The sequence below is a fragment of the Oncorhynchus mykiss genome, chromosome 12 (assembly GCF_013265735.2).
Source record: "Oncorhynchus mykiss isolate Arlee chromosome 12, USDA_OmykA_1.1, whole genome shotgun sequence".
In the NCBI taxonomy this organism is placed as follows: domain Eukaryota; kingdom Metazoa; phylum Chordata; class Actinopteri; order Salmoniformes; family Salmonidae; genus Oncorhynchus; species Oncorhynchus mykiss.
The window spans coordinates 91,612,395-91,631,713 of record NC_048576.1 but is presented as its reverse complement, the minus strand read 5'-3'; the positions used below and the strand labels follow the sequence as shown (position 1 = coordinate 91,631,713).

Here is a 19,319-nt window from a genome sequence, read left to right as displayed (position 1 = left end):
TGTCTAGAGTCTAGACTAATACCTTTTTCCCACTAGGCTACTGAGCTGAACCAAACTGAGCAGAGCTGTTGGTATTGCGCTGGCCTGGTTACACATCCATCCACTGTAGTTGTGGGAACTGTGATGCAAAGCACAGTGAAAGGTACATATCCACACCAGCACAGTGTGGTTGGGCTCAGGAAGATGGTGCCAACAGGGTGTAACTGTCATGTGTAACCCAGCATTGCTTCTTTGTACAACCATTCCCTCCTATCAGCTCATACAGGTCTCTCTGTCCTCATCAGATACTTCACTCTCCCACCCTTCCCCCCTCCCCTGATGGCTGCCCCAGACGGTCTCTCTGTCCTCATCAGATACTTCACTCCCCCACCCTTCCCCCCTCCCCTGATGGCTGCCCAGACGGTCTCTCTGTCCTCATCAGATGCTTCACTCCCCCACCCTCCCCCTTCCCCTGATGGCTGCCCAGACGGTCTCTCTGTCCTCATCAGATGCTTCTCTCCCCCCCTCCCCTGATGGCTGCCCAGACGGTCTCTCTGTCCTCATCAGATGCTTCACTCCCCCCACCCTTCCCCCCTCCCCTGATGGCTGCCCCAGACGGTCTCTCTGTCCTCATCAGATGCTTCACTCCCCCATCCTTCCCCCCTCCCCTGATGGCTGCCCAGACGGTCTCTCTGTCTTCATCAGATGCTTCACTCCCCCACCCTTCCCTCCTCCCCCCTGATGGCTGCCCCAAACGGGCTCTATGGCCTCTGAAGACTTGATTAATTTGACGGGTTGGGTTAAAGTGATCTGGTGGGCAATCTAGGACACTTGTGTAGCAGGTGCACTGTCCTAGATCCTAAACCCGCCTGATGCCCGCTGCCACCGACCGCACAATTAATGTTACCATCATCCCCATGAGCCGTGGTGTTAATTTACCACCATGCCCGACTCTGCCAAAGCTTAGCATGCCGCTTCCTCCAAATGTCATCGTTTTAGAGGACAAATCTATTAAAAATAGTTATTATTAGGGTTGTCCATAAACAGGAAACTACACTGAACCAAAATATAAAGGCAACATGTAAAGTGTTGGTCCCATGTTTCATGAGCTGAAATAAAAGATCCCAGAAATGTTCCATGCACACAAAAAAAAGCTTATTTCTCTGAAAAGTTGTGCACACATTTGTTTATATCCCTGTTAGTAAGCATTTCTCCTTTGCCAAGATAATTCATCCACTTGATAGGTGTGGCATATCAAGAAACTGATTAAAAAGCATGATCATTACACAGGTGCACCTTGTGCTGGGAACAATAAAAAGCCACAGATGTCTCCAGTCTTGAGGGAGCGTGCAATTGGCACGCTGACAGCAGGAAGGTCCACCAGAGCTGTTGTCAGAGAATTTGAAGTTTATTTCTCTACCATAAGCTGCCTCCAAAGTCGTTTTAGAGAATTTGGCAGTATGTCCAACCGGCCTCACAACCTCAGACCACGTGTAACCACGCTAGCCCAGGACCTCCACATCCAGCTGCTTCACCTGTGGCATTGTCCGAGGGGGGTGGGGGGTAAAAAAGCCCTTTTGTGGGGAAAAAAAGCCCTTTTGTGGGGAAAAACTCATTCGGATTGGCTGGGCCTGGCTCCCCAATGGGTGAGCCTATGCCCTGCAAGGCCCACCCATGGCTGCACCTCTGCCCAGTCATATGAAATCCATAGATTAGGGCCTAACGCATTTATTTAAATTGACTGATTTCCTTCTGTGAACTGTTACTCAGTAAAATGTTTTAAATTGTTGCATGTTGCGTTTATATTTTAGGTCAGTATACATTGAATAATACAAGCTCTTTGAATGTTTTCTCATTGGTATCCACTCACTTATTTTGGTAATGTGCTGCATGACTGATAGCTGCACAAAACATCAGCAGTCCAGGCAGTAGACAGTACTTCAAGCCCCATGGTGTCTGGTTCTGCTCTTGGGGGTGGTGGTAGCCTTGAGGTTCGAGTGGGTTGCCGGTGCAAACCGAATGCCAGTGCAAACCGGAATTTTGGCTGTGGCTGAAGCTGTGCTACTCCCTAGCTTGTCGTGTTCGGTGTGTAATGTGTTGGGTATTGTGTCAGCAATACCTATATCATTGCAAATGGATATCATGGAAAATATATATTCTATTCTAATGCAGCAGTCAAAAACTATGGACCATTTAGGTTTTCATAATGTGTTGTGTTAATAAAGGCAAGGACAAATCGATGTATTATTTAATGTGCTTACTGAACACTATGTTCAAGTAATCTACATTCTACTCTGAGTACCTACATAGTGTGATAGCATGTGTACAATATATGGTGGAGCTTTGCTCCCTCTGCTGGACATGGATAGGTAGTGCAGAGAGGGAGAGGGAAATTATTGCATGTTGAAGCAGTACCCACTGAGTGGACAACATACTGGGCACTCTTTCCATGACATAGACTGACCAGGTTAAAGCTATGATCCCTTATTGATGTCACTTGTTAAATCCACTTCAACCAGTGTAGATGAAGGGGAGGAGACAGGTTAAATGAGTATTTTTAAGTCTTGAGACAATTGAGACATGGATTGTGTATGTGTGCCATTCAGAGGGTGAATGAGCAAGACAAAATATTTAAGTGCCTTTGAACTGGCTATGGTAGTAGGTGCCAGACACACCAGTTTGTGTCAAGAACTGCAATGCTGCTGCTGTTTTTCACGCTCAACAGTTTCCCATGCGTACCAAGAATTGTTAACCACCCAAAGGACATCCAGCCAATTTGACACAACTGTGGGAGACAGTGGAGTCAACATGGGCCCTGTAGAACTCTTTTAACACCTTGTAGAGAGAGTGCTCAGATGAATTGAGGCTGTTCTGAGGGCAAAAGGAGGGGGTTGCAACTCAACATTAGGAAGGTGTTCCCCATGGATTACAGGCAACATTCGCACTGAGCTAAAGGGTAGAGCTGCCGCTTTAAAGGTGCGGGACTCTAACCCGGAAACTTACAAGAATTCCTGCTATGCCCTGCGACGAACCATCAAACAGGCAAAGCGTCAATACAGGGCTAAGATTGAACCATACTACACCTCCTCCGATGCTCGTCTTATGGGGCAGGGCTTGCAAACTATTACAGACTACAAAGGGAAGCACAGCCTCGAGCTGCCCAGTGATACGAGTCTACTAGACGAGCTAAATCACTTCTATGCTCGCTTCGAGGCATGCAGCACTGAGACATGCACGAGCGCATCAGCTGTTCCGGACAACTGTGTGATCACACTCTCCATAGCCAACGTGAGTAAGACCTTTAAACAGGTCAACATACACAAGGCTGCGGGTCCAGATGGATTACCAGGACGTGTGCTCCGGGCATGGGCTGACCAACTGGCAGGTGTCTTCACTGACATTTTCAACCTGTCCCTGATTGAGTCTGTAATACCAACATGTTTCAAGCAGACCACCATAGTCCCTGTTCCCAAGAACACAAAGGCAACCTGCCTAAATGACTACAGACCCGTAGCACTCATATCATCACCATTATCCCAGAAACCCTAGATCCACTCCAATTTGCATACCGCCCAAACAGATCCACAGATGATGCAATCTCTATTGCACTCCACACTGCCCTTTCCCACCTGGACAAAAGGAACACCTATGTGAGACTGTTATTCATTGACTACAGCTCAGCGTTCAACACCATAGTACCCTGAAAGCTCATCACTAAGCTAAGGATCATGGGACTAAACACCTCCCTCTGCAACTGGATCCTGGACTTCCTGACGGGCCGCCCCCAGGTGGTGAGGGTAGGTAGCAACACATCTGCCAGGCTGATCCTCAACACTGGGGCTCCCCAGGGGTGCGTGCTCTGTCCCCTCCTGTACTCCCTGTTCACCCACGACTGCATGGCCAGGCACGACTCCAACACCATCATTAAGTTTGCAGACGACACAACAGTGATCAATTTTCATTTGGAAGAGTCAGCTTTTTAAACCAACATGGCTCAGTTTAAAGTGTTTTTACATTGTAGTAAAACAAAATCTCATTGGATATGCGTTTCGACACTGATCACCGACAACGACGAGACAGCCTATAGGGAGGAGGTCAGAGACCTGGCCAGGTGGTGCCAGAATAACAACCTATCCCTCAACGTAACCAAGACTAAGGAGATGATTGTGGACTACAGGAAAAGGAGGACCGAGCACGCCCTCATTCTCATCGACGGGGCTATAGTAGAGCAGGTTCAGAACTTCAAGTTCCTTGGTGTCCACATCAACAACAAACTAGAATGGTCCAAACACACCAAAACAGTCGGGAAGAGGGCACGACAAAGCCTATTCCCCCTCAGGAAACTAAAAAGATTTGGCATGGGTCCTGAGATCCTCAAAAGCTTCTACAGCTGCAACATCGAGAGCATCCTGACTGGTTGCATCACTGCCTGGTACGGCAATTGCTCGGCCTCCGACCGCAAGACACTATAGAGGGTAGTGTGAACGGCCCAGTACATCATTGGGGCTAAGCTGCCTGCCATCCAGGACCTCTACACCAGGCGGTGTCAGAGGAAGGCCATAAAAATTGTCAAAGACCCCAGCCACCCCAGTCATAGACTGTTCTCTCTACTACCTCATGGCAAGCGGTACCGGAGTGCCAAGTCTAGGCTTCTCAACAGTTTTTACCCCCAAGCCATAAGACTCCTGAACAGGTAATGAAATGGCTACCCGGGCTATCTGCATTGTGTCCCACCACCCACCACCCGCCAACCCCTCTTTTACATTACTGCTACTCTCTGTTCATTATATATGCATAGTCACTTTAACTATACATTTATGTACATACTACCTCAATTGGCCCGACCAACCAGTGCTCCCGCACATTGGCTAACCGGGCTATCTGCATTGTGTCCCACCACCCACCACCCGCCAACCCCTCTTTTACATTACTGCTACTCTCTGTTCATTATATATGTATAGTCACTTTAACCATATCTACATGTACATACTACCTCAATCAGCCTGACTAACCGGTGTCTGTATGTAGCCTTGCTACTTTTATAGTCTCGCTACTTTTATAGCCTCGCTACTGTATATAGCCTCGCTACTGTATGTAGCCTCGCTACTTTTATAGCCTCGCTACTGTATATAGCCTGTCTTTTTACTGTTGTTTTATTTCTTTACTTACCTATTCTTCACCTAATACCTTTTTTGCACTATTGGTTAGAGCCTGTAAGTAAGCATTTCACTGTAAGGTTTTATTCGGCACACGTGACAAATAAACTTTGATTTGATTTAACAGGTTTTTACCCACATGACCCAGCAGGAGGTACGGTAGAGGAATCCCCTGCTTGTGACCACATCACCCAGAATGGACTGGGGTGTATTAACTAGAAACACGGTGGGCTGGGCCCTGGGGTGTATTAACTAGAAACAAGGTGGGCTGGGCCCTGGGTTGTATTAACTAGAAACACGGTGGTCTGGGCCCTGGGGTGTATTAACTAGAAACACGGTGGTCTGGGCCCTGGGGTGTATTAACTAGAAACACGGTGGGGTGGGCCCTGGGGTGTATTAACTAGAAACATGGTGGGTTGGGCCCTGGGGTGTATTCACTAGAAACACGGTGGTCTGGGCCCTGGGGTGTATTAACTAGAAACACGGTGGTCTGGGCCCTGGGGTGTATTAACTAGAAACACGGTGGGCTGGGCCCTAGGGTGTATTCACTAGAAACACGGTGGGCTGGGCCCTGGGGTGTATTAACTAGAAACACGGTGGGCTGGGCCCTGGGGTGTATTAACTAGAAACATGGTGGGTTGGGCCCTGGGGTGTATTCACTAGAAACACGGTGGTCTGGGCCCTGGGGTGTATTAACTAGAAACACGGTGGGCTGGGCCCTGGGGTGTATTAACTAGAAACATGGTGGGTTGGGCCCTGGGGTGTATTCACTAGAAACACGGTGGTCTGGGCCCTGGGGTGTATTAACTAGAAACACGGTGGTCTGGGCCCTGGGGTGTATTAACTAGAAACACGGTGGTCTGGGCCCTGGGGTGTATTAACTAGAAACACGGTGGGCTGGGCCCTGGGGTGTATTCACTAGAAACACGGTGGGCTGGGCCCTGGGGTGTATTCACTAGAAACACAGTGGGCTGGGCCCTGGGGTGTATTAACTAGAAACACGGTGGGCTGGGCCCTGGGGTGTATTAACTAGAAACACGGTGGGCTGGGCCCTGGGGTGTATTTACTAGAAACACGGTTGTAAGGGTTCTCGTCCTCCTCTTCTGAGGAGGAGTAGCGAGAAGGATCGGAGCGTGGTAAGTGTGCATGATGTTTTTTAATAAAGACAATAGAACACTTGAAAACAACAAACGATGACGTGAATATACAAAACCGACAACAGTACCGTGTGGACCAAACACTCACACGGAAAACAAACACCCACAAACCAGAAGTGAAACCCAGGCTACCTAAGTATGATTCTCAATCAGAGACAACTAACGACACCTGCCTCTGACTGAGAACCATACTAGGACGAACACAAAAACCAACATAGAAAAACAAACAGACTGCCCACCCCAACTCAAGCCCTGACCATACTAAAACAAAGAATAACAAAACTATGGTCAGAACGTGACAACGGTGGGCTGGGCCCTGGGGTGTATTAACTAAAAACACAGTGGGCTGGGCCCTGGGGTGTATTAACTAGAAACACGGTGGGCTGGGCCCTGGGGTGTATTAACTAGAAACACGGTGGGCTGGGCCCTGGGGTGTATTAACTAGAAACACGGTGGGCAGGGCCCTGGGGTGTATTTACTAGAAACACGGTTGTAAGGGTTCTCGTCCTCCTCTTCTGAGGGGGAGTAGCGAGAAGGATCGGAGCGTGGTAAGTGTGCATGATGTTTTTTAATAAAGACAATAGAACACTTGAAAACAACAAACGATGACGTGAATATACAAAACCGACAACAGTACCGTGTGGACCAAACACTCACACGGAAAACAAACACCCACAAACCAGAAGTGAAACCCAGGCTACCTAAGAATGATTCTCAATCAGAGACAACTAACGACACCTGCCTCTGACTGAGAACCATACTAGGACGAACACAAAAACCAACATAGAAAAACAAACAGACTGCCCAACCAACTCACGCCCTGACCATACTAAAACAAAGAATAACAAAACTATGGTCAGAACGTGACAACGGTGGGCTGGGCCCTGGGGTGTATTAACTAAAAACACAGTGGGCTGGGCCCTGGGGTGTATTAACTAGAAACACGGTGGGCTGGGCCCTGGGGTGTATTAACTAGAAACACGGTGGGCTGGGCCCTGGGGTGTATTAACTAAAAACACAGTGGGCTGGGCCCTGGGGTGTATTAACTAAAAACACGGTGGGCTGGGCCCTGGGGTGTATTAACTAGAAACACGGTGGGCTGGGCCCTGGGGTGTATTAACTAAAAACACAGTGGGCTGGGCCCTGGGGTGTATTAACTAGAAACACGGTGGGCTGGGCCCTGGGGTGTATTAACTAGAAACACGGTGGGCTGGGCCCTGGGGTGTATTAACTAAAAACACAGTGGGCTGGGCCCTGGGGTGTATTAACTAAAAACACAGTGGGCTGGGCCCTGGGGTGTATTAACTAGAAACACAGTGGGCTGGGCCCTGGGGTGTATTAACTAGAAACACGGTGGGCTGGGCCCTGGGGTGTATTAACTAGAAACACGGTGGGCAGGGCCCTGGGGTGTATTTACTAGAAACACGGTTGTAAGGGTTCTCGTCCTCCTCTTCTGAGGGGGAGTAGCGAGAAGGATCGGAGCGTGGTAAGTGTGCATGATGTTTTTTAATAAAGACAATAGAACACTTGAAAACAACAAACGATGACGTGAATATACAAAACCGACAACAGTACCGTGTGGACCAAACACTCACACGGAAAACAAACACCCACAAACCAGAAGTGAAACCCAGGCTACCTAAGAATGATTCTCAATCAGAGACAACTAACGACACCTGCCTCTGACTGAGAACCATACTAGGACGAACACAAAAACCAACATAGAAAAACAAACAGACTGCCCAACCAACTCACGCCCTGACCATACTAAAACAAAGAATAACAAAACTATGGTCAGAACGTGACAACGGTGGGCTGGGCCCTGGGGTGTATTAACTAAAAACACAGTGGGCTGGGCCCTGGGGTGTATTAACTAGAAACACGGTGGGCTGGGCCCTGGGGTGTATTAACTAGAAACACGGTGGGCTGGGCCCTGGGGTGTATTAACTAAAAACACAGTGGGCTGGGCCCTGGGGTGTATTAACTAAAAACACGGTGGGCTGGGCCCTGGGGTGTATTAACTAGAAACACGGTGGGCTGGGCCCTGGGGTGTATTAACTAAAAACACAGTGGGCTGGGCCCTGGGGTGTATTAACTAGAAACACGGTGGGCTGGGCCCTGGGGTGTATTAACTAGAAACACGGTGGGCTGGGCCCTGGGGTGTATTAACTAAAAACACAGTGGGCTGGGCCCTGGGGTGTATTAACTAAAAACACAGTGGGCTGGGCCCTGGGGTGTATTAACTAGAAACACAGTGGGCTGGGCCCTGGGGTGTATTAACTAAAAACACAGTGGGCTGGGCCCTGGGGTGTATTAACTAGAAACACGGTGGGCTGGGCCCTGGGGTGTATTCACTAGGTACCAAATTATTTATTTCTTTGCGGAACAGGGAGGGACTATCTTTAATTTGTCCAATATGACAAGTTTTTACTTTGCAAAAACATTTTGCTACACACTGTAGCAAAATGATCACTTGTTTTGCTGCAAATCTTCACTTGTTTAGTTGTGAATACACCATGGATGAGAAAATGAAAAGCATCCCCATCCGGGCTTAGAAACGAATAGAGAGAAACAGGCTATTGAATCGTCTATTGACCTGTCGTTATGCCCTTGAGCAAGGCACTCACCACTAAACTGCTCTCCAGCCAGGGGCTCTGCTCATTGGCTGACCCTGTGCCTCTCAACATGTGTGTATTTCGAGGTTGTGTGGGGGACATTTAAGTATCCATTCTGTATGTGTATATAGTATTCTATTCTTTGTCTATTCTATTCTACAGATATATGTGTATATTCTATTGTATATGTGTATATTCTATTCTATATATGTATATTCTATAGGTGTATATTATATTCTATTCTACAGGTATATGTGTATAGTCTATTCTATATGTGTATATTCTATTCTATATTTGTATATTCTATACGTGTATATTCTATTCTATACGTGTATATTCTATTCTATACGTGTATACTATGTTTTATTCTAGAAGTGTATATTTTATTCTATATGTGTATATTCTATATGTGTATATTCTGTTCTATACGTGTATATTATATTCTATACGTGTATATTCTATTCTATATGTGTATATTCTATTCTATACGTGTATATTCTATTCTATATGTGTATATTCTATACGTGTATATTCTTTTCTGTATGTTTATATTCTATTTCATTATATACATTTATATTTTATTATATTCTACAGGTATATGTGTATATTTTATTCTAAATGCGTATATTCTATTCTGTATGTGTATATTCTAAATGCGTATATTTTATTCTAAATGTGTATATTCTATTCTGTATGTGTATATTCTATATGCGTATATTCTATTCTGTATGTGTATATTCTATTCTGTATGTGTATATTCTATATGTGTATATTATATTCTATATGTGCATATTCTATTTTATTCTATATGTGTAAATTCTATTCTATACGTGTACAGTTGAAGTTGGAAGTTTGCATACACCTTTGCCAAATACATTTAAACTCAGTTTTTCACCATTCCTGACATTTAATCCAAGTAAAAATTCCATGTTTTAGGTCAGTTAGGATCACCACTTTAAGAATGTGAAATGTCAGAATAATAGTTGACAGTGATTTATTTCAGCTTTCTTTCTTTCATCACATTCCCAGTGGGTCAGAAGTTTACATACACTCAATTCGTATTTGGTAGCATTGCCTTTAAAATGTTTAACTTGGGTCAAACGTTTCTGCTAGCCTTCCACAAGCTTCCCACAATAAATTGGGTGGATTTTGGCCCTTCCTCCTGACAGAACTGGTGTAACTGAGTCACGTTTGTAGGCCTCCTTGCTCGTACACACTTTTTCAATTCTACCCACAAATGTTCTATAGAATTGAGTTCAGGGCTTTGTGATGGCCGCTCCAATACCTTGACATTGTTGTCCTTAAGCCATTTTGCTTCAACTTTGGAAGTATGCTTGGGGTCATTGTCCATTTGCGGCCAAGCTTTAACTTCCTGACTGATGCCATCTATTTTGTGAAGTGCACCAGTCCCTCCTGCAGCAAATCAACCCCACAACATGATGCTGCCACTCCTGTGCTTCACGGTTGGGATGGTGTTCTTCGGCTTGCAAGCGTCCACCTTTTTCCTCCAAACATAACGATGGTCATTATGACCAAACAGTTCTATTTTTGTTTCATCAGACCAGAGGACATTTCTCCAAAAAGTACGATCTTTGTCCCCATGTGCAGTAGCAAACCGTAGTCTGGCTTTTTATGGAGGTTTTGGAGCATTGGCTTCTTCCTTGCTGAGCGGCCTTTCAGGTTATGTCGATATAGGACTCGTTTTACTGTGGACATACATTCACCCGTTTCCTCCAGCATCTTCACAAGGTCCTTTGCTGTTGTTATGGGATTGATTTGCACTTTTGGCACCAAAGTACGTTCATCTCTAGGAGACAGAACACGTCTTCTTCCTGAGCGGTATGATGGCTGCGTGGTCCCATGGTGTTTATACTTGCATACTATTGTTTGTACAAATGAACGTGGTACCTTCAGGTGTTTTTGAGGTCTTGGCTGAATTCTTTTGATTTTCCCATGATGTCAAGCAAAGAGGCACGGAGTTTGAAGGTAGGCCTTGAAATACATCCACAGGTACACCTCTAATTGACTCAAATGATGTCAATTAGCCTATCAGAAGCTTCTAAAGCCATGACATAATTTTCTGAAATTTTCCAAGCTGTTTAAAGGCACAGTCAACTTAGTGTATGTAAACTTCTGACCCACTGGAATTGTTATACAGTGAACTACAGCTGTATATGTATATTCTGTTTTATTCTAGATGTGTATATTTGATTCTAAACGTGTATATTCTATTCTATATGTGTATATTCTATTCTATATGTGTATATTCTATTCTATATGTGTATATTCTATTCTATATGTGTATATTCTATTTTATTCTACATATGTATATTCTATATGTGTATATTCTATTCTATATGTGTATATTCTATTTTATTCTACATATGTATATTCTATTCTATACGTGTATATTCTATTCTATATGTGTATATTCTATTCTATATGTGTATATTCTATTCTATATGTGTATCTTCTATTTTATTCTACATATGTATATTCTATTCTATACGTGTATATTCTATTCTATATGTGTATATTCTATTCTATATGTGTATATTCTGTTCTATATGTGTATATTCTATTCTATATGTGTATATTCTATTCTATATGTGTATCTTCTATTTTATTCTACATATGTATATTCTATTCTATACGTGTATATTCTATTCTATATGTGTATATTCTATTCTATATGTGTATATTCTATTCTATATGTGTATCTTCTATTTTATTCTACATATGTATATTCTATTCTATATGTGTATATTCTATTCTATACGTGTATATTCTATTCTATATGTGTATATTCTATTCTATACGTGTATATTCTATTCTATATGTGTATATTCTATTCTATACGTGTATATTCTATTTTATTCTACATATGTATATTCTATTCTATATATTTATTATATTCTATACGTGAATATTCTATTTTACAGCTATATATGTATATTCTATTTTATTCTAGATGTGTATATTTTATTCTAAACGTGTATATTCTATTTTATTCTAGATGTGTATATTTTATTCTATACGTGTATATTCTATTTTATTCTAGATGTGTATATTTTATTCTGAACGTGTATATTCTATTCTATATGTGTATATTCTATTTTATTCTATATGTGTATATTCTATTCTATACGTGTATATTCTATTCTATACGTGTATATTCTATTCTATATGTGTATATTATATTCTATATGTGTATATTCTATTCTATATGTGTATATTCTATTCTATACATGTATATTCAATTTTATTATTTACGTAAATATTTTATTCTATTCTACAGGTATATGTGTAGATTCTAGTCTATTCCATATGTGTATATTCTATTCAATATATGTATATTCTATAGGTGTATATTATAGTATATTCTACAGGTATATGTGTATGTTCTATTCTGTACCTATATATTCTATACGTATATATTAAATTGTATTCTATAAGTGTCTATTCTATTCTATTCTATATGTATATATTCTATTCTATGTGTGTATTTTCAATTTTATTCCATATTTTTATATATTATTATATAGGTTTATATTCTATACTATATTCTACGGGTATATGTGTATTTTCTATTCTATATGTGTATATTCGATTCTATACTATACATGTATATTCTATTCTATTCTACAGGCATATGTGTATATTGTATTCTATTCTATAGGTGTATATTGTATTCTATTCTATACGTGTTTATTCTATTCTACAGGAATATGTGTATATTCTATTCTATAGGTGTATATTGTATTCTATTCTATACATGTATATTCTGTTCTATTTTATACGTGTTTATTATATTCTATACGTGTATATTATATTCTATACGTGACTTTTCTATTCGACATGTGTCTATTCTGTTGTATATATGTAGGTTATATTCTATTCTGAGGGACTTGCAGGCTCTGGGACCTGCAATTTGATGGATTATAGATGTAGCCTATATGTTAAACAATGAATGTGAAGAACAGGGACCAGATGTCCTCTTCTATTTCATTTTAATTTCACACTGTAACTATATTCTTAATGTGGTTAGCCTTACATGTAAATCCAGATCTAATCACATGACAGTGGAGCATGCCTCTATTATGTAACAATATGTCGGCTATCCACTAGTAGTCATCGTACGATCCAATGCCATGTGACGCCACTTCCCCGGGATAGGAGGCGTTGGCCCACGGTTCTGCTGCTCAGGCGTCACTTCTATGCAGAAACCGGCTATCCTGCAAAGGGACATACACTAGACAAAGCCTATACATAAAATCGAACGGTGCAGGTATATTTGTGTCTTCGTTCGTGCTATTACTAGGGGTTGCTTGTCCAGCATATAGGCTACGTTGAAATATCATATATAATATCATCGTAGTCTTTTCGTGCAAAAAATGATCAAGAACGGACATCACCCAATGAACACAACAGGGAAAGATGCAGGGACGAACGTCGGCGCTACAGCTTGCAGTCCGGAGAAGAGAAGACGAACCATCCGGGTGTGGTGTGACGGGTGGTGAGTGATACAGAATAACAGTACAGTGACAGCTAGATATAAGGCCTGTGTGGCTACATTGTTGCCCTGGGCATGCATACAATTAAATGAGGCATGCCCACCTCTATGATACTTACACAAATATAGTATATTTCAAAGATTGTATATTTTAATGTGGGGAAAACGTAGCATTATTTCACCATGTATCTGATGTTCAGTGAACTGTCCATAGCCAATGCACTTCTTAGAAATACTGCCATAAACATGCTTGTTCCATTCCGTCGGCATCCCGCCTGTCAAAACAGAAAGGTGTTTCAATAGGCTGCCGCATCACATGCCAGGTATGTTTACCTACCAGTCTTACTCTCAGTAATGGCGACATGCCACCAGGGTATTCACTTTGCATCTTATTCGAGCGATAGGGTAGGCTAAGCACGGCGACCGTAGCCTAGGCAAACTGCATTCACGCATAGTGTGCATACAAGTGGAGAAGGGTGCAATTGTGCCCGCAATTCGGGGTGTTCCTGCATGTGGACGTTCCTGCATCTGCAGGAACCCCTCTTTATACTTATATTGGTAAATGTTTAAGTTTGGGAGAAGCAGGAGGTAGGGAGCTCCAGTACAGTTGGTGGCGTTAATGCACAATAACGTTGGATGCCAGCCACCGATAAACGCCACATAAGAAGGGGTGAGGTGACAACGGTAGCTAGTGTACTTCATCCCTTGCCTGACAGGCACTGTTTTCCCGCAGTTCAGGTAACGACGGCGAGGGCAGGTGTTCAGCAGGTGGGAGAGAAGTACACCGTGTGCTAGCTTAGCCAGCTAGTCCTAAGGAGGACTCCCTTACACAGCAGGAGGACTCTGTTACACAATCAGAATGATGAAACTGAGTACTGAGTACTCCTCAGTTTCATCAGCTGTCTGGGTGGCTGGTCTCAGATGATCCCGCAGGTGAAGAAGCCGGATGTGGAGGTCCTGGGCTGGCATGGTTACACGTGGTCTGTGGTGGTGAGGCCGGTTGGACATACTTCCAAATTCTCTAAAACCCCATTGGAGGCGGCTTATGGTAGAGAAATTGACATTAATTTCTCTGGCAACAACTCTGGTGGACATTCCTGCAGTTAGCATGCCAATTGCACGCTCCCTCAAACTTGATACATCTGTGGCATTGTGTTGTGTGACAAAGCTGCACATTTTAGAGTGGCCTTTTATTGTCCCCAGCATAAGGGGACTGTGTAATGATAGGGAACCAATAGGGTGCTCGAAGGGGGCCGTTCATGCAGGAATGAATGGGATGTTCGATGGGGGATGTTCATGAAGGAACCAATGGGATGCTGTAGATTCATTTACACAGTGCAGGTAATACCACCTAAATACCACCAAAAGTCAGGTAATTCAAGACAGGAAGAGGGACCTCTGAGATAATACCCAGTGTCAACAGTCCACATTCCTTCCAACACACTTCAGAGTACAGTGTCAGCACTCTGAAGTCTTCTACATCTGTCCCTCTTTCCAGGAACAAGGGTGTTTGTTGCATGCTATATTTCTTTGCATGTTTGTATTTTGTTGCACGGAATTCATAGTTTTCACAAAATACAGCAGGTTACAAACAGCACCCCATAGACCTGCACTATAACTCACTCCACCTCCCTGACACCCACTGTGTTGTGCTGTAGGCGTGTAAACCACAGCACCCTCTTCCTCAGTGTTGTAACCTGCTTATGAAGCAGCCGAGCGCACGGGCAGCAGAAACACTAACAAGCCTGCCATTGTTCCGTGGTCAGAGTTTGTTTCAAAACGGAGTGGTAGTGTGTGGAAACTAAACACTGACATTGTCGAGTGTTTCTGCCATGAGAAACACCGCCACACACAATCTCCCCCTGGGGCAGAGTCTGCAGCTACAGGACATGAACCTGACCCACGTCAGGAAAGTAGGAAAGAAAACACGCGTTGAATTCCTGCGTGTGAAGATCAGCATTACGGTGGCTTTCTCTGGGAGAATTCCCGTCATTTGGGTGCAGCCACCTAGCCGTGGTTAGATGGAATGTTGCAGAATGTTTTGGATGCCAGAATATTAATCGGTGGGGTGAGTTCCCAAAGCGTGCCTGTGTCAACAGAGCTCATTTCACTAACCCTTCTAACCCCTCGGCCCACACCTGCCATGTCCATGAAAGTTCATGCCCTGCGGACTCACTCGTCTGTCCTCACTAAATACAGTACATTGTTTGGCCATACATTGCAGCAGCATCACCATGTTCTTGTTGACATCTAGCACCATCAGCTGTAGCAGGCCCTAGGAGCGGCACTGGGCAGATTGACTCAGGAAAGGAAATATATATTTGTTTGTCAGTGAGACTTTAGGCTAGATTCTGTCAGATCTGTGCTAGCCAAGACCCACATGGCAGTTGTTTTGGCAGTGTTGGAAGTGAGAGCTGTCAAATCCACAAGCGGACATTGCCATTGGCTGCATGGATTCGCATTAAGATAAATCCTAACTGGTTTAGAAGTTTGAGCACTGGAATGTGAGCTGTCATCTGCCCCTCTATTAGGCTGATAGAAATCCTCTATTTTGTTTTGTGATTTTCAATTTGAGTGTAATTTTTTTCAGAAATTGCCTACATTTACTCATTCTGAACTTGTAACGCGAGTGGGAGGGGTGTGGCTGTGTTTACAATGACCACACGAGAAGACATTCTGCTTTGACGGCTCTAATGCAGTTACACCTCCGACACCACCAAAACATCAGCTGTGCCGTTAACTAGTTAACGCTTGATCTGATTGAATCCTGCCTTAAATCTGATAAACTATCAATTGTTGGAGTGTCACTTGTCAGTGTAAGTGAGACCTTGTCTGTTTGACTATCTATCCGGACTAGATATTGTAGGGTTGCAAAATTCTGTGAACTTTCAATAAATTCTCTGGTTTTCCCAGAATCCCTGTTGGAGGATTCATGGAATCAGGAGGGAATAAACAGGAAATCCAGAATTCAAACAGGGTTTCTGGAAAACCAGGGAGTTTATTTTGCAACCCTAATCTAGACACTGTCCTGCCTTTAGGGTTGAAGTTTGAGACATTCTGTTCTTAATTGGTTTCCAGTGACAGAAGGTAGCCAGGGTCCAAGTTAGCAACATCATCAACTGAGCTCTAAAGTCCACTGACACTCCTCACTCAGGCTTTCACATAGCTGCTGCCAGGCTGTGTTGTGTTCATTAGGCAACAATCAGAAGGAAAAAAACACATACTGAAACAGGAAGGGACTACCTGGATGCTCATTTTCATTTACCGTTGCAAAATGTTTGAAAACGTGTGTGCCCTAATGAAGACGACCCAGAACACAGCCTATAAACATTCAGTTTACAATCTCAGTCAGGTGAGGAGTCATTCTGAGGTGATGTCTGTCAGCATATCCCCAGTAGTAATAATCTCAGTCAGGGGAGGAGTCATTCTGAGGTGATGTCTGTCAGTAAATCCCCAGTAGTAATAATCTCAGTCAGAGGAGGAGTCATTCTGAGATGATGTCTGTCAGTATATCCCCAGTAGTAATAATCTCAGTCAGGGAAGAGTCATTCTGAGGTGATTTCTGTCAGTAGTAATAATCTCAGTCAGGGGAAGAGTCATTCTGAGATGATGTCTGTCAGTATATCCCCAGTAGTAATAATCTCAGTCAGGGAAGAGTCATTCTGAGGTGATTTCTGTCAGTAGTAATAATCTCAGTCAGGGGAAGAGTCATTCTGAGATGATGTCTGTCAGTATATCCCCAGTAGTAATAATCTCAGTCAGGGAAGAGTCATTCTGAGGTGATTTCTGTCAGTAGTAATAATCTCAGTCAGGGGAAGAGTCATTCTGAGATGATGTCTGTCAGCAAATCCCCAGTAGTAATAATCTCAGTCAGGTGAGGAGTCATTCTGAGGTGATGTCTGTCAGCATATCCCCAATAGTAATCATCCTAACAGATGTAATGGCACCATAGATTATCTTTATGAGAGAGATAGCACAAGAAGCCTTTATTGGCCTGTGTCATGTATCTATGGTACATGGTATATCATGTATAGATAGTATATCCAAGCACATTTTAATAACAGCATAGATTATCTTTCTGAGAGCGATATCATATGAAGTATTTGTGATAAATACAAGAAACCATTAGACAGGCATCAAACAAAAATTTGAACAACAAGAAAAGCGAGAACAAATGTTTGGGCCGTCTTGCTGGAGGGTTGCTAGCCTGGCAGACGTGTAGACCCACGAGGAGGTGGGACTGGTATCAGCCAGACTCTGAAGTCAGGAGGACTGGTATCAGCCAGACTAGGGGTCTCAGCCAGTAACGGAAATTAGATGGTCTTGGGACTTTTGGGGGGGGGGGGGCTTGTGCTCTTCTGTTGTCTGTCTACTTCCTCTGATAGTGCTCTCTGTTGTCTGTCTACTTCCTCTGATAGTGCTCTCTGTTGTCTGTCTACTTCCTCTGATAGTGCTCTCTGTTGTCTGTCTACTTCCTCTGATAGTGCTCTCTGTTGTCTGTCTACTTCCTCTGATAGTGCTCTCTGTTGTCTGTCTACTTCCTCTGATAGTGCTCTCTGTTGTCTGTCTACTTCCTCTGATAGTGCTCTTCTGTTGTCTGTCTACTTCCTCTGATAGTGCTCTCTGTTGTCTGTCTACTTCCTCTGATAGTGCTCTCTGTTGTCTGTCTACTTCCTCTGATAGTGCTCTCTGTTGTCTGTCTACTTCCTCTGATAGTGCTCTCTGTTGTCTGTCTACTTCCTCTGATAGTGCTCTCTGTTGTCTGTCTACTTCCTCTGATAGTGCTCTCTGTTGTCTGTCTACTTCCTCTGATAGTGCTCTCTGTTGTCTGTCTTCTTCCTCTGATAGTGCTCTCTGTTGTCCGTCTACTTCCTCTGATAGTGCTCTCTGTTGTCTGTCTACTTCCTCTGATAGTGCTCTCTGTTGTCTGTCTACTTCCTCTGATAGTGCTCTCTGTTGTCTGTCTACTTCCTCTGATAGTGCTCTCTGTTGTCTGTCTTCTTCCTCTGATAGTGCTCTCTGTTGTCTGTCTACTTCCTCTGATAGTGCTCTCTGTTGTCTGTCTACTTCCTCTGATAGTGCTCTCTGTTGTCTGTCTACTTCCTCTGATAGTGCTCTCTGTCAAAAAACAGTTAAAGGATCCACATAACGACATGATTGCCCCAAAATGGAGTACATGATTGATTTTAGACATTGATGCTCAATCTATCAATTTAAATGTACAGTAAGTGCACAAACACTTAGAGATTGTATATTTGAAAATATGTCAGTTAAAAAAAACACACAGTATGGTTACTTTGTAAACACATGTGACATGGTGTAGACTTAAAGATATCTTTACATTATTATAGTTATTCTATTTGACTGTTTTTTTACCACAGATTTGTTCCGTTTTATCCTGTTTACCTTATTATAGTGATTCTGTATATCTATCGTTTATCTCTTTAGTTGTGCACTCCTTGCTGTGCTATCTCAATACCACTGTGTCATTCTCTACTAGGACCTAGCTGGTGTTATTGTAGCTCTCTACCATTCTCTACTATAACCTAGCTGGTGTTATTGTACCACTCTACCGTTCTTTACTAGGACCTAGCTGCTGTTATTGTACCACTCTACCATTCTTTACTAGAACCTAGCTGGAGTTATTGTAGCTCTCTACCATTCTCTACTAGAACCTAGCTGGTGTTATTGTAGCGCTCTACCATTCTCTACTATAACCTAGCTGGTGTTATTATACCACTCTACCATTCTCTACTAGAACCTAGCTGGTGTTATTGTACCACTCTACCATTCTCTACTAGAACCTAGCTGGTGTTATTGTACCACTCTACCATTCTCTACTAGGACCTAGCTGGTGTTATTATACCACTCTACCATTCTCTACTAGAACCTAGCTGGT

At 43.2% G+C, this 19,319-nt stretch overlaps 1 protein-coding gene across 3 annotated transcripts in view; it reads left to right on the top strand.

The window, feature by feature from the left end:
* Positions 1-13,048: 13,048 nt before the first annotated feature.
* Positions 13,049-19,319, top strand: part of LOC110512124 (ethanolamine-phosphate cytidylyltransferase-like) — a 36,358-nt gene continuing 30,087 nt past the window's right edge. For all 3 annotated transcript variants that reach the window (XR_005035198.1, XM_036939158.1, XM_036939157.1), the window contains exon 1: positions 13,049-13,423. Coding sequence is in view for 2 of the 3 variants with exons in the window: in XM_036939158.1 (XP_036795053.1) it covers positions 13,302-13,423 (122 nt within the window). In the remaining variant the exon portion in view is untranslated. The remainder of the gene's footprint in view (positions 13,424-19,319) is intronic.